Source organism: Xiphophorus couchianus, chromosome 22 (assembly GCF_001444195.1).
Source record: "Xiphophorus couchianus chromosome 22, X_couchianus-1.0, whole genome shotgun sequence".
Taxonomy (NCBI): Eukaryota; Metazoa; Chordata; class Actinopteri; order Cyprinodontiformes; family Poeciliidae; genus Xiphophorus; species Xiphophorus couchianus.
Genome location: NC_040249.1, coordinates 319,756 through 335,753, shown reverse-complemented (window position 1 = coordinate 335,753; position 15,998 = coordinate 319,756). Strand labels below are relative to the sequence as shown.

Sequence of the window (15,998 nt, the reverse complement as noted above, 5' to 3'; positions counted from 1 at the left end):
TTTTTAGATGGTCTCAGACTCGACCGCATTTGGTCTCGGTCTTGTCTCAGTCAGATGCTATTGCTATGCTTGCTAACCTGATCAACAAAAGAAGTGATGCTTTAGAAACAAAGCTGGGAAATATGCCAGAAGAAATTAAAGATATCAAAAAGAAAATGAACTCAGTTGAAAAATGTGTGGAGCTCAATGAAAAAGATACAACGTCCTGCTTAATCTGTGTTACTGAGATGGAGAGCTATGGCCGCCGCTGAGACCGAGAGGGAGAACGTGTTGGAGGAGGTGTTGAGGGTGTGCCAGGACGTTCTTCCAAAAGAAAAAGAAATGCTTCAGATCGTAATTGATATCGCTCATCGAGTTGGAAGAAAGCTCACAGGCAGCTCTCACCCCGTTATATCATCATTCGATTTATTGCGAGGAGATATCGTGATTACATATGGAAAGCAACTAAGGGAAATGACTTCCTGAAAAAAATGGATTTCGTTTTACTATAGACTTTTGCAAAGAAGATCATGAATCCCGGCAGAAGCTATGGCCATACATCCAGAAGGCTCCTGAAGAGGGAAAATCAACCTACTTCGTAGGGAGTCCTGGTTTCATCTAGGGCTGTTGTAAACAAATATTTTAGTAATCTATAGATTATTCTTACTATTAATCGAATAATCGGATAAAAAAAAAGATTAAGTAAAACATTGGTAAATCTAACATTATTTTTCACAGTTGAGCTTCCCTGACAATAACTTTTCTGTAGTTTAGAAAATTAACTCGTAACAATAATAGCTCACTTTCCAAGGTAATCTGAAGAAAAGTTATAGAAGAAAAATCTGAAATTATATTCAATTCAATAATAAAGAGGCAGGCTCACAAATACGGTTATAAAAAGTCTATACTCCAGATTTTCGTTTATGCATTCATCTTCAGTCAATTTAATAGATGAACTCTCACCTTGCCCAGACATTTATAGCTTTTGTGTTTATGTTAGCGACGGATTTAACACCTTCGATTGTCACACACAGAAACACATCTAGCTACATGCCGCCACGATGAGCTCCGCCACCCATTTGTTGAGACCAGGATGATATGAAATAATTTCCGGTTGTTTGTAAATAAGCCACTTACATAATGCGCAGCCGCCCAGGTGTATTTATACCGCTCACCTGTATAAATACACCTGCAGCGTTCTTCCCCTCTGTTCGCTCTGAACCGCCACCAGGCAGCAGCTCCAGGAGGAGAAAAGACTGCCGTACTCCAGGCATCGCACCAGTCATTTTAAGGATGCTTATTGGTCCCCCGAAAAACAACAAAGACCCGGCATTATCATCAATCAATAAAATCCTCCCAGGCTGAACTTGAAAACTGGACGTTATGCTGCCAACACTTAGCTTTCGTCAACAATTCAGGCGGAAGTGAGAGCTCCGCGCAACGCAAAAAAATAACCCGGCCCAGTGCGCTAAATAATAAAATATAATTTAATGAAGCTTCGAGGCAGATACATTTTCCTCGATTAATTTTAATAATCGAGGTACTCGAATCACTTGAGGAATCGTTTCAGCCCTAGTTTCAAGAATTCCCTCAGTGTTTACGTCAATGCAAGAATAATCGCAAGTCTATTTCCTATGGAGTGAAAATAGTCTCAAAATACCTGTGTGTGTAATACTGAATTTGTAACTCATGTAAGTATCTTTGTGTGTGTAACTTTGGATAGTTGTATCTGTGAAACATGATTTGTAAACTTTAAAAAGAAATTTTGTGCATAACTGATGTGCCGCTGATGGTCTTCTGGGCAGATTTTACGATTCTCTGGAGAGCCTTCCTCTGTGCTGCTGTGTAGCTGGGGAAACACACAGAGACAATAGCAGATCATACTTTCAATAGAACATCAATAGAAGGACACCTTCAGTTTTTGAGAAATATTGTTCCTCCTCAGGACTCTCAGGAAATAGTCTCTGCTGAGCTTTCTTTGTCAGTTCTGCTGTGCTTACATCCCAGGCCAGGTTATCCATGATCCAAACTCCCAGGAAACGGAAGTTTGACATCCTCTAAACCAGCTGTCTGCAGATGTTTAGTGGTTGAATGTCTCTTTTACTTCTCCTAAAATCCAGTATTTCCTCCTGGGTCTTGGCTGTGTTTAGGATCAGGTTGTTGTCTGTGCACCATGCTGTCAGTTGCTTCACCTCATTCCTGTAGGCACACTCTTCCACCCCTGAGATGAGGCCCACTACAGTTGTGTCATCTGCAAATTTAACGAGAGTGGTACTTTGATGGACTGAAACACCATTGTGTGTGTACAGGACAAAGAGCAGAGGGCTCAGCACACAGCCCTGAGGAGAGCCAGTACTGATGTTGATATCTGAAGAGGTATGGGGGCCCACTCTGACTCTTTGCTTGCAATCTGTCAGGAAGTCCTTAATCCAGCAACAGATGGAAGAGGGGATTCCTAGGGCTGCCAGTTTACACACTAATCTGTCAGGGAGGAAGTATGTGTGTGTGTATTTGCATGACCAATATTGGATGGTTGGGGGTTATACAGAAGACTATTTTGTGTGTGTGTTGCTGGTAAACAGGATAATTATCAATCTGGATGTTTGATTTATAAATGTTCTCAAAACGTCCACCAGGGGGAGTGACGGAAGGATAAGAAAATACAAGGACACCAATGAAATATTATTTGCATCCCAAAATGGCTCCGTTTCGTTTTGTCAGACCACCAAATAATTATTGTGTCCCGTCCCAATAAAGACAAAATTGAGTGTATTGTATTTTATTGCATTTTCCATAGAAAACGGGCTGAAAAATGCAAAAGGCAAAACATCAAAAAAAGAATTTTAAATCAGCATAATCAGAAGAAGACAGAAGATTAAGACTGGTAAAAGAATCTCCAAACAAAGTGCCTTTATGAAGCATTCTGAAACCATTAAAATTTGAAATGTGGCATTTTCATATTTCCCTTTAAAAGTCATAATCCCAAACCTATCTGAAAAACTGAATTTCACATAGAAAGTTCTCCATGATGTGATTTTGCAACCAGTGAGTTTAATTTATGTGGCAAAACAAGGTCAGAAGGATGTTAATATGGGAAAAGATCAGAAGTTTCTGCAGCCATATTCATGTCTGCACAGTGAAGTCTCACCTCATGATGGGAGTTCAAAATGTCCTGGTGCTTCTCACCTGATACTGTTAATGATACTTATTAAAATAGAATACAAAATAAAATGGAACAGATTTAGATGAAATCAAACCTAAGGTAGCTCAGTCACAACCATCTATTTAGTCTTTATCATTCCTTCACAGGAGTTTCAGCTACATTAAGACGTGTTTAAGTGCTTTAGGAAAAAAACAGTAACTTGACTACAACACTGTAAATATGTAAACAAACCAAAACGGGATTGCCGCTATGAAGTTTAGACAGCTGCAATGAACACAATCAGTAAAAACATGTAAAAACGGAAACATTGTTAGTTTCAAAATCAGAACAGAAGGAAACATCTGGAGCCAGATACATAAATCCCAGAGGAGTTTTACATCTAATGTGTTTGAGCACATTTTTCATAATATAAAAATATATAGTATATTTTTAAACACACTTTTCATTGTACTTTTGCTTGCAGCAATAATCAGTCCATGACATGATTATTTATTCATGTTTTAAATAATGCTGCACAAAATAAAATTCTAACTCCAAAGTTTTTGTTTTTTATATACGGTAATTACATCTCATTCAATGCCTGATTTAAACAGTCAGCCCTTAAAGCTGCAGTAAATAATTATTCTAAGTATTTTTTACATTATATGTGTCATGGCAGGCTAAAATGAAACCGATAATCTGTGAAAAAAAAAAATCACATTTGTAGAAATCTGCCTCTTGATCAGAAACAACCAATTCAGAAGACTGAATATAGATGTTACTTTATAACATCTAAAATCTACTGGCTTATGTCTAAGTGTTAGTAAAATATGTACAGACAGGACACACAACCATGCACACACACACCTAGGGAGAATTTAGAGAAACCAATTAACCTGACAGTCATGTTTTTGGACTGTGGGAGGATGCCAGAGTACCCGGAGAGAACCCACCATGCACAGGGAGAACATGCAAACTCCATGCAGAAAGACCCCAGCCAGGAATCAAACCCAGGACCTTCTTGCTGCAAGGCAACAGTGCTACCAACTGCGCCATTGTGCAGCCCGAGTTAGTAAAATATGTATGATAAATGCAAAATAATAATTAGAAGACTTTACAACAGTTTGTTTTTGAACATATAGCCAAATAATTGATAACCATTTAACAATACTCTTAAGAAGCGATTTAAGAAAAAAAAAAAAAAGACTATATATACACTGCTCAAAAAAATAAAGGGAACACTCAAATAACACATCCTAGATCTGAATGAAAGAAATATTCTCATTGAATACTTTGTTCTGTACAAAGTTGAATGTGCTGACAACAAAATCACACAAAAATCATCAATGGAAATCAAATTTATTAACCAATGGAGGCCTGGATTTGGAGCCACACACAAAATTAAAGTGAAATAACACTACACGCTGATCCAACTTTTACACTAGAATGGCTGGAGTTAGGCCATTTGGACATATACCTATTCAGGCTAGAGATAGTCCAACTGGCCTGAGGATTTTATCTAGCAGGTGCTTTTGTTCAGTAAATAGGGCCATTACCTAGGCCAAGTACCCTGGTAATGGCCTCAACGCATCTCACAGTTGCACAATTGTTCCTTAGACTTCGACTTCGACTTGGACTGACTTTGTTGTCATTTTCAATGCACAGGGTGTATACAGAACGAAATTTCGTTGCATACGGCTCAGGATAATGTTTGAGGTTCCAATGTTGTGAGTAAAATAAAATACAGTATAAAATATGAATATAAATCTAAATATAAAATATAAAGTGCAGGACTGACAGTAAAATAGAAGTTATTTAGCTCTGTACATGTGCAAGGTATAAAGTGGAGACCAGTTTTTGAGTGCAGTCCAGTTAAGAGCTCAGCAGTCTGATGGCAAGTGGGAAAAAGCTGTTTCGGAACCAGGTGGACCTGCACCGGATGCTGCAGAACCTCTTTCCAGAGGGCAGCAGGGAGAACAGTCCATGGTGGGGGTGTGAGGGGTCACTGATGATGTTTCGGCCTCAGGACACGCATCCTGCATCGATGGTTGACCTGACACTTCGCCCTTTTGCCTGAGCTGGGTGTGGAAGGTTGTTGCCGAAGCAGTTTCTCCTTGTGTGCCTTCTTCTCACTCACATGAGAGTTACCGAACTCTTTTGCAAGCTCAACCAGGAAGTCCACCCGTCTCTCCTGCACCCCAATGCATGCCTGATAAAGCACATGTGCATTCAGTGCTGCCATGTCAATCATGTTTGCCAGGTTTGCTGACCAGCTGTCACATAGTGATGGAACCTTGGTCACCCCCCGCAAGATTATGACTGAAATAAATGCCATTAGTTCTTGTGAACTAAATAGGTGAAGCAGTCACCTATTTATCCTCCACAGCACAAAAGGCTGCATGCAAATTTGCATGTGCTAAGTCTCCCAGATTTCTTTTGCTTACACTTTTTGCATGATTTTTTTGAGGTGGATCAACACAATTAATACCCTCTTAGCTTTATTTCAAAGAGAAACATTACTCATTTCTTTTAGAAAAACCTTTGCATATTTTTTGAAACAGATTGTATGTTTTGCAAACTCTATGTACATTTGGCAAAATGACCTGGATAATGCAGCACAACATCATGGATCAGCTGCAAAAGGTCACATCTCTCCAAAAACACTTCATGTATGCTTCAAAACTAAACTGAAGAGCACTACCTACAGGAGATCTGATCTCCTGCAGGTATCATAGATACCCACCCCCAACATGGACTATTCACATTCCTACATTCTGGCCTGACGGTCAACGGCCACATTTACAATTGAAGAAGAATGCTAATTTGAGCCATCAGAGTCGTCAGGGTGGACTCAGGGCCTTTTGGCCCTGTTCAGCCATTCTAGGGAGAAATCGAAAACCCAAAAAATGAGGCTCAGTATTGTGTGTGGCCTCCACGTGCCTGTATGACCTCCCTACAATGCCTGGGCATGCTCCTGATGAGGTGGCGGATGGTCTCCTGAGGGATCTCCTCCCAGACCTGGACTAAAGCATCCGCCAACTCCTGGACAGTCTGTGGTGCAACGTGACGTTGGTGGATGGAGCGAGACATGATGTCCCAGATGTGCTCAATCGGATTCAGGTCTGGGGAACGGGCTGGCCAGTCCATAGCTTCAATGCCTTCATCTTGCAGGAACTGCTGACACACTCCAGCCACATGAGGTCTAGCATTGTCCTGCATTAGGAGGAACCCAGGGCCAACCGCACCAGCATATAGTCTCACAAGGGGTCTGAGGATCTCATCTCGGTACCTAATGGCAGTCAGGCTACCTCTGGTGAGCACATGGAGGGCTGTGCGGCCCTCCAAAGAAATGCCACCCCACACCATTGCTGACCCACTGCCAAACCGGTCATGCTGAAGGATGTTGCAGGCAGCAGACCGCTCTCCACGGCGTCTCCAGACTCTGTCACGTCTGCCACATGTGCTCAGTGTGAACCTGCTTTCATCTGTGAAGAGCACAAGGCGCCAGTGGCGAATTTGCCAATCCTGGTGTTCTCTGGCAAATGCCAAGCGTCCTGCACGGTGTTGGGCTGTGAGCACAACCCCCATCTGTGGACGTCGGGCCCTCATACCATCCTCATGGAGTCGGTTTCTAACCGTTTGTGCAGACACATGCACATTTGTGGCCTGCTGGAGGTCATTTTGCAGGGCTCTGGTAGTGCTCCTCCTGTTCCTTCTTGCACAAAGGCAGAGGTAGCGGTCCTGCTGCTGGGTTGTTGCCCTCCTACGGCCTCCTTCACGTCTCCTGGTGTACTGGCCTGTCTCCTGGTAGCGCCTCCAGCCTCTGGACACTACGCTGACAGACACAGCAAACCTTCTTGCCACAGCTCGCATTGATGTGCCATCCTGGATGAGCTGCACTACCTGAGCCACTTGTGTGGGTTGTGGAGTCCGTCTCATGCTACCACGAGTGTGAAAGCACCACAAACATTCAAAACTGACCAAAACATCAGCCAGACAGCATAGGTACTGAGAAGTGGTCTGTGGTCCCAACTGCAGAACCACTCCTTTATTGAGTGTGTCTTGCTAATTGCCAATAATTTCCACCTGTTGTCTATTCCATTTGCACAACAGCAGGTGAAATTGATTGTCAATCAGTGTTGCTTCCTAAGTGGACAGTTTGATTTCACAGAAGTTTGATTTACTTGGAGTTATATTGTGTTGTTTAAGTGTTCCCTTTATTTTTTTGAGCAGTGTATGTATATATATATATATAAATAAAGTAGTGCTCCCCTGGCAGATTTCTCCACTTTTAACAAGAAATAATCTGCCAGTGGAAGTAATCCATTGTTTTTATTAATATTGATGAATTATCAGAACTTACTTGTGAGTCTGTATGTCTGATTTTAAATTTATTAAGTTACTAGACAAAAATACTTTGTAATATTTAGTGTTTTTGCGGTGCATGCATCAGATCTTTAACAGGAACAGAATGATTTGTTAATCTCGAAGGTGACACTTAATCAACTCTGTGCAAAATAATTACAATTTCTTGCCAAATGTGACATTCCATCCATTCAAGAGGAGGATTTTCACCACAGTAACTTCTAAGGTGTTTTAAGACAATAAGTTCATGTTAATAAAGACTAAGCACAACCTGATGAAAATAGAAGTTCAAAACAAGTACCGCCCTGAATGTCTGGAGTCTCCAGAGTGACCTTGCAGAGGTCTAGAGGTCACAAGTGTTCATCTCTACCTGAGCAGCGTTAGCATTCAGTGTCATCTGCTCTTCCTGTCCCGGCCGGTTCCATTGCTGGTGACGCCATCCAGCTTGAGGTGAGCGGTGCCAAAGCGTTTGATGAGCGCTCCGGGCAGCAGAGCCATGAGCGCAATGGCCAGCAGCTGAGTCAGCGTCCCCCACGAGAAGATGTCGTCTAAAGAGGACAATTGTGAGAGGACGGAGCCCGTACGCACACAGATGAAGTTGTACGGGATTAAACCTTGGAGGAGGAAGATAAGACGGAAACAGCAGCTGTGTCATTGGATCTGCGACATCTGTTTGTCTATTCATTTTTATGCTTTTAGCTCACCTATTAATACAGAGAAGAAGAAAATGGATAGAGGGATGTTGAGGACAGGACAGGTGATGTTAAGGAACCAGTTAGGAGTCATGGGGAAAAAACGAAGGAAGAGGAGGAAGAAGAATAAGCTGCTACGATTCTCCTCCACCTGACAGGAAGACGACAACAAAAAAGTCCAGGAAAGAAAATATAACAAAGAAAAAGTTTTACAGGGATTCAATGGAAAAGAAAAACAAGACGTGGTTAGGAAAGAAGTTGAGGAAAATGTTCAGTTTCAATCCACCGATTCTAAGCAAAAAAGCTTTATTAGTGCAAAACTTCAGTCCAACAACTTTATTAGTTTAGTTTAAATTGAAAGAGATTTTCATTAAACCAAAATGTTTCTGATGGGGAATAAAGAAAATGTCAATATGCAAGCATCAGAACATATAGATTAATGTGACACTTTAAGATTTCTTTTGCATTTTATTGAGTTATTTGTAGACCGAAAAGATGAACAGAAAACTCAGAGGCATTTTGTTTCACTTTCATGTTTTCCCTTAGACCGGCTTTATCTGCCCTGCCAGGTTCATTTTTCAGTCATATTTGCACCATGTTATTCTTTCATTTAAGTGCCACAACTATAACTAAACATTTATTAGCAAGCTAAAAAGTTAGCTTCAAACTAAATATTTAGCTCTGAGCAAATTATTTAGTCTGAAGCTACATATTTAGCCTCAAATTCAATATTTAGTTTGCAAACTAAATATTCTGTTTGCAAGCTAAATAATTAATAGTTATTTATATTGAGTTATTTTGCTTGCTAACTAAATGTTTAGTTTTGAACTACATATTTAGTTTGTAATTTGAATATTTAGCTTGCTAACTAAATGTTTAGTTTTGGACTAAATATTTAGTTTGGAAACAAACTACCTGGCTTGCTAAAGAAATATTTAGCTAAGAAAATATTTAGTTTGAAGTTAATATTTAATTGATATATGAAATATGTATCTTCCTAATGAAATATTTAGTTTGAAACTATGACATTTATAAATTCATAAGTAACATTCATTTATGACTTTAAAAAATGAGCTTCCATTTCTTTTTGCAGGTTCATCTTAGATATGAGCTGCATATATTGTACCAGATGTCAGAATGTCTGTCTTAACCTCCATGTTGGATTCATGTTTTCCAGCTTCATTTCCAGTTGGGTCAACATTTCTGACACTCGGAAAACATCCAGAATATCACCGAAAACAAGTTAAATCCTACAAAAAAATTAGCCAATTCTTGTTTACCACACAAATAAAGGATAAATGACCAATCTGGTGAAGATTGACCCGCCTACCTTCATCTGCAGCAGAGCCACTTTCTCTGGGAAGAAGTGAACCACATACTGCTTCCCAAACGCCGAGGACAACAGGAAGCAGAACGTGGAGCCGAAAGTGGCGAGCAAGCAGGTCAGCATCAGACCCACCCAGGGTCCGAAAATTGCCCCCCCCAACATGTTCTGAAACAGGGCAGATTACATGGAGGGAAGTGTTTTAGTTTCCCTGCTTTCTGTTTAGTTTCTGTCAGTGTGTGGCTCACCAGGAAGGAGGACCCAGGTATGGCGAAGGACTGCTTATAGAGGTAGGCGCTACAGAACAGTAGCAGAACGTAGCTGTAGTTCTCTGTTTTGTAAAACTTGAGCGTGTTGGCCAGTTCCTGTAGTGACTCCAGGTCTGATGGAAACGTCAGCCTGGATGGAAAATCAGAGGAACACACCATAGTACACTAATGTGAGTTTTTTCATTTGCTACTAAAATCAAGTTGTGGTATGACTGATGAAACACAATAAGAATGAACCTAATGCACAGCAAAGAAAATTTACAACAGGTTGACTGAAAAAGAGAGCAAAATGGCCCATTTAAAGGCCCAATCTTAACCTGATTCAAATGGAAAATCATATTGACTGTGCGGTAATTTGAACAACCTTTGCATTTATTTCACAAAATTTTGGGTTGGTTTGAAAATCTATCTGCATGTTTTAGCTTAAACGTGTTATGCTAAACGTTTATGGTCAAATGTTTAGCATAATATTTTCTATTTGTTACTGAAAATCTAAATGTATTGTCACCAATTTACAGCAGGGAGACACTGCTACAAAGCAAAGTATTGGTTTATCTTAATATACCTGATGGTCAATCTGGGAACTTCACCTGTCTCTAATTAGTCACTTCGCTATAGTGCATTTGTAACTTGGTTGTATTTCTCTTTTGTTATAATTACACAAAATGTCTTTTTTTTGATTATTCGTATTGTTCCTTACCTGACTGAAACACCGTCGTTTTAAGTGTGTTACTTTAAGATTGGAAGCACCTCCTTTTTGTTTCTTCTTCTGTGGTATTGTCTTTAAATTGTCTGCACCCCTTACACACATGGGCGTAAACATAGACATGAATACGTCGATGCCTCATTGAGCGGGTCGGTCTGTTTGCTGTGATAGGTCACAGCGTCCGCCATATTTAATGTGAGGGATCTGCCAGTAAGCTAATACAAGTGAATGAACCGAACTTCATAAAGTGCCATTCTACAATACCTGTCACTGACACATTCTCTCACACACACTAATATACAGTATGTACTAGTCAAAGAAAGCACTAAAGACAGTGTTTCTAACTTTTGATGTGATTATTTAATTGTTATGGGAAATTTAGACCCTCCCCTTTTGTCATGTTGATGGTAGAGGTGTGTGCTGTTTATTTTTCATTTAAATACATCCAGTTTATTTATAGATCTACTAAGTTAGTTTCTGTTATCACTATTGTAATATACACTGCCTGGCCAAAACAAAAGTCGCCACCAAAAAATGGTCTCACACTAATATTTTGTTGGACCGCCTTTAGCTTTGATTACAGCCCGCATTCGCTGTGGCATTGTTTCAATAAGCTTCTGCAGTGTCACAAGATTTATTTCCATCCAGTGTTGCATTAATCTTTCACCAAGATCCTTCAATGTGTGCAGCAAGATGTTGGAGACCTTCTATCACAGTGTTGTTGCCGGTGCCATCTTCTTTGCTGCTGTGTGTTGGGGAAGCAGCATCATAGCCAGCGACTCTAATAGACTAGACAAAATCATCAGGAAAGCTGGCTCTGTACTGGGATTAAGGCTGGAGTCCCTGGAAACTGTGGTGGAGAGGAGGACACTGAAGAAGGTTCTGTCTATTATGGACAATAAACAGCACCCTCTCCACTACATAGTGGACAGACAGCGGAGCACCTTCTCACATAGGCTGCTCCAGCTCCGCTGTCGTAGGGACAGATACAGGAAATCCTTCCTGCCACATGCCATCTCACTGTACAATAAAAGCTAAATCATTGTTCTGCACAAATCAGTCCAATTTCGCACAACTGCACTGTGGCACACTGCTGTACATATATTTACATATACATACTGTTTCTGCATTTTTGAATCTGGACTGCTCTAAGCTGCTTTTTATATTGACAGAATGTTATATTTTATCTTGTCTACAGTTGCTACTCAGTGGTGGTTGTTGTGTGTCTTGTCTCTATGCTGCTGTAACTGCGAAATAATTTCCCTGCTGGGATGAATAAAGTAATTCTATTCTATTGATGATGGGAGAGTCTGACCACTGCGCAAAGCCTTCTCCAGCACATCCCAAAGATTCTCAATGGGGTTAAGGTCTGGACTCTGTGGTGGCCAATCCATGTGTGAAAAAGATGTCTCATGCTCCCTGAACCACTCTTTCACAATGTGAGCCCGATGAATCCTGGCATTGTCATCTTGGAATATGCCCATTCCATTTGGGAAGACAAAATCCATTGATGGAATAACCTGGTCATCCAGTATGTTCAGGTAGTCAGCTGACCTCATTCTTTGGGCACACAATGCTGCTGAACCTAGACCTGACCAACTGCAGCAACCCCAGATCATAGCACTGCCCCCACAGGCTTGTACAGTAGGCACTAGGCATGATGGGTGCATCACTTCACCTGCCTCTCTTCTTACCCTGATGTGCCCATCCCTCTGGAACAGGGTAAATCTGGACTCATCAGACCACATGACCCTCTTCCATTCCTCCAGAGTCCAATCTCTATGCTCCCTAGCAAACTGAAGCCTTTTTTTCTGGTTAGCCTTACTGATTAGGTCAAAGCTTAATATGAAACGGTCCAAAATTACACATGTAAGTGATACGAAACACTACAAAACTACCCTCATATATTTACAGAAGATTTTAAAGAAGCTATGTTTATGGGTTTATAGGAGTTGCCTTTTATCCCACCTGTGGATCACAGACGAAGCGAGTTGTTATAAAGTTATTCCGGCAAGAGCTCGTTCATTCTGAGCATGCCCAGAGCCAGAAAACCCGTTCTCCCTGTTTAGACCCACAGCCACACGAGAGCGCCCCCATTGGCAAGAAGCTGCATGCACACAACACATATATCTACTGTATATATATATGGGAAATCAAAGAAGAAAAAAACAAAGACAGAAGCCAGGACTAATTCTAATTCAAAAATAGGGAGTGTATTAATTAATTTAGTTTCTCAACTCACTACATTCTCATCAGGTATGTTGTGTAAAAAATATTTATTTTGATTACTTAAAAATTGTCATGTTGTACATGGTCATGAGAGGACTTGGAGCTGGCAGTAATAACACGTTTGTTTTCTGTTTGTTCTCGTCAGAAATAAATTGAGAAACCATCAATTTCAAAGAAATCCCATGTCACTGCCCTGATCATTCAATAAACCCAGCACAACGCAGAAAGGATTCGTCATAGCAGTTACTGCTCAGGATAACATTCAGTTACCTGCTAAGTAACATTAATATTGACTATCGATATTGGCCCAAATTTTGAAATCTGTGCATCCCTAATCTTAAGTAGAAAATGGCTTACATCTCAGTTTAAATTGATAAAATTCAAAAAGAGCAAAAATTTGAAACCAGACCGAAAAAACAGAACTGTAGAAGAAACAGTGACCATGCTGTGTCTCTGAGTCAAAGAGTAACTGGATACATCCAATTCAAAGATAGAAATAGCATCACTGCTTGTAGACTTGAGGACAGACTAGAAGACACTTCTGAAAACTCACACTGCAAAAAGAAAATCTCCCATCTGTCCGGTCCGCCTCCCCACCCTGACTTGAAACTCAAGCTGCTGACTTTTCTCTGCCACCTGCTTTCACGTCCAGCATTGCTTACTCTTACTAGTCAGAGGACAAACATCCAGCCCTCTTACTGGTCCACTGGGTGGTTGACGTGGAAACGGCCCGACACGTGAAACTGAATGGATGTATGTACAGTATTTGAGGAGGGATACTTACTGCTGACTCTACGAAACATATTCTGCCTCAGCAGAACACTCTATACACACACACACACATACACACACACACAGAGGAACGGATAGATGTGGGATCAACCCACATCTATCCGTGGGTTGATCACTCACCCCAACATAAACAGTAAACCCTTCAGTTTCCTTTGTCTAAGAAAAAAAACTACTAAAGGGAATTTAGTTTACAAGATGCCTGGATCATTTAGTCATGATCGTGAGTAATATCAATTTACTGGGCACAAGCACACACAGGCACACACACATAAATGCTTTCTGCATTTGGCCTCAGAGTGTCTGGCTCAGTGTTATTCTATCATCCCTCTGCAGTGTCACATTTAACTATAAATTTAAACTCCCCAAGTGATGGGGTTTTATTTAACGCACAAGATCTTAAAATTTAACTTAACAAAATAGCTTAAGGGATTATTTTGGTTTTCTGAGATGTGTGAAACGTCATTTCTGGTTTTTAAGTTGCTGAAATCTCCTCATAGCGACCCGTTCACTTTGATGGTCTCACCTGGTCTCAGCTTTGGGGAATCCCCTTCGGCTTTTGAAATAGATATGAGTGGCTCATCAGAAGATTTGCTGCTTCTTATTATTTACCTTTTTATTCCACTTCAGAAGGTCTAATAGTAATAAATGGAGTCATTAACTGTGTCTCAATTGACCATGTAGTTGCGCAATTTGACATTTTGAAAATAAATTTGATCATAACAGAAGCTGCATTTTCAAAAAAATCTTAGTGCTAGAATGAGGTGGGGGGTTTTGTCGTATTGAAATTGATTTATTCCTCAAAGTCCTATGGAAACACTTTTTTCACATCACATGATCAACAATCAGATGTTACCACTGGCAAAAACCATGAAGAAAAAGATAGAATATTTTTTGATGAACAATTTTATTCACGTCTGATTTTAATTGTGTTTCTTATTTAATAGAAACAACTCCGGCTCCCACCTTACCGGCCACTGTTAGTCGGCTGGCAGCAAGAAGGCTAACACTTAAAAGAATCAAAACATTTTTTGACAGTTATGGTGTGGAAACTGATCTAATCTCTGTTAAGCTAACAGAGAATAGAGTTAACGAGTTTAGGGGCATTTTTTCTAAGCAGCCAACTCTTAGTTGAACCAGCTCAATTAACCAGCTAATGAAGCTGGTTAATTGAACTAATTTACCAACTAATATTAGCATCTTATGATGCAGTTTGATAACTGGAACAGTAGATAAAGGTTATATCTAGAAATCTAAATGAATGAGGTGTTTTGAACAATAAGCCCTTGAAGAAAACTACCAACATTGAAAGCAGTTTTCAGCTTGCAAACCACAAAATAACATCATAAACATCAACTACCAGTATTATCTTTCAGTTTATTTGTAATTACTTTTTTTAGTAGCAGCACTAAAAGCATCCCTTTGTATTATTATTGTTGTTGTTGTTATTTACTTTGATTTCAAGTCAAAGTTGATTTGGAAATCGACCCCCAGTGGAATTCTGACCTCAACAAAATAATACATCAATTTATGACAGCCCTAACCCTAACACAACAGAGACACAATCAAAACTGTCAGATGACTTATTACCCGTGATAACAACTCAGAAATAGTCCAAATTAGAATGTATTTTTATTTCTTTCCTACTTACGGAAAGTTTCTGTTTATATCACAGGTTTGAGGTGCCTTTCTATCCTAAAGAAAGATATAAAACTATATTTCACAAAAAGATACTAACATTCATGGAAAAACCTCACATAATCTTATATTAAAGCAGAAAGTACGGCGCCCACCGTAAGAAAGGCTTACAGTATTCAATTATGCTGAATAACTGACCAGTACAGTATTGCGAGGGAACGCAAAAGAAAAAAAATCCCCATGTCCCCTAGGGGGCTCCGTACGTTCTAATTCATTTTCTGGGTTGCAATGATATCAGTCTCTCTGCATAATAATCTAAAAATTAATCTAACATTAGTCTAAATAGTGAGTACTCTACAGTTTCTAAAGAAATAAGCTAAAGAGTGACTAATCTAATTTGTTTAGAATTAAGAAGATAAAAGTTAGTCGATTGAACCTTCTGGCAGACTTGTAGACATACACTAATCCAGAAAAAGAAAAGAAAGGAGTATCTGTGTGGCTCTAGTACCGTCAGGTTGGACTGTATTTCATTTAAAACAGTGTGTTGCCTCCTTCCGGTCTGCCTACTGTACAAAAAATACGAGAGAAAAAAGAAAAGAAAAAAAAAACAGTGTGTTGCTACCTGTACTCTCGTACGGCCTCTCCCTCCGGTTCAGACCCCGGCTGGAGCTGCGTCGGTCCCGGGGGAAGGTGCGTCGACAGCAGGTAGAGGTAGACACTTGCAGTCGCCACGATGACAGTTAGTCCCGCTAAGGAGCGCATGCTGTCCCGTCCAGAGAAACTTTTCTGCTGACCGGCAACTTCCACCAACAACTCAGTTTAAGCGCAGAGGTAGTACGCCCGGTGGACAACAGGTTGCCGTGTT

The 15,998-nt window shown here is 40.2% G+C and overlaps 1 protein-coding gene across 2 annotated transcripts; it reads right to left on the bottom strand.

Annotated features, from left to right (window-relative positions):
* Positions 1-782: 782 nt before the first annotated feature.
* LOC114137683 (transmembrane protein 41A-A) lies at positions 783-15,923 on the bottom strand. 2 transcript variants are annotated; one of them, XM_028006462.1, is made up of 6 exons: positions 15,756-15,923; positions 9,751-9,901; positions 9,509-9,670; positions 8,191-8,329; positions 7,857-8,100; positions 783-1,828 (listed from the first exon to the last, which is right to left on the bottom strand). In XM_028006462.1, exons 1-5 carry the CDS (start codon positions 15,893-15,895, stop codon positions 7,880-7,882), a joined length of 813 nt encoding a protein of 270 aa, XP_027862263.1. In that variant the 5' UTR covers positions 15,896-15,923; the 3' UTR covers positions 783-1,828; positions 7,857-7,879. The 2 variants fall into 2 exon arrangements, with proteins under 2 accessions (XP_027862263.1, XP_027862262.1); XM_028006461.1 differs by lacking the exon at positions 783-1,828 and having other exon boundaries at positions 7,504-8,100.
* Positions 15,924-15,998: the final 75 nt, after the last annotated feature.

What these genes read in the sequence shown, in the direction of transcription:
- LOC114137683 (XM_028006462.1), bottom strand. Translation starts at nt 15,895, where the DNA reads ATGCGCTCCTTAGCGGGACTAACTGTCATCGTGGCGACTGCAAGTGTC. An exon ending in TACCTGGGTCCTCCTTCCTG is followed by an intron (nt 9,671 to 9,750) that starts GTGAGCCACACA and finishes GCCCTGTTTCAG; the next exon opens with AACATGTTGGGGGGGGCAAT. An exon ending in CTTCTTCTCTGTATTAATAG is followed by an intron (nt 8,101 to 8,190) that starts GTGAGCTAAAAG and finishes TCCTCCTCCAAG; the next exon opens with GTTTAATCCCGTACAACTTC.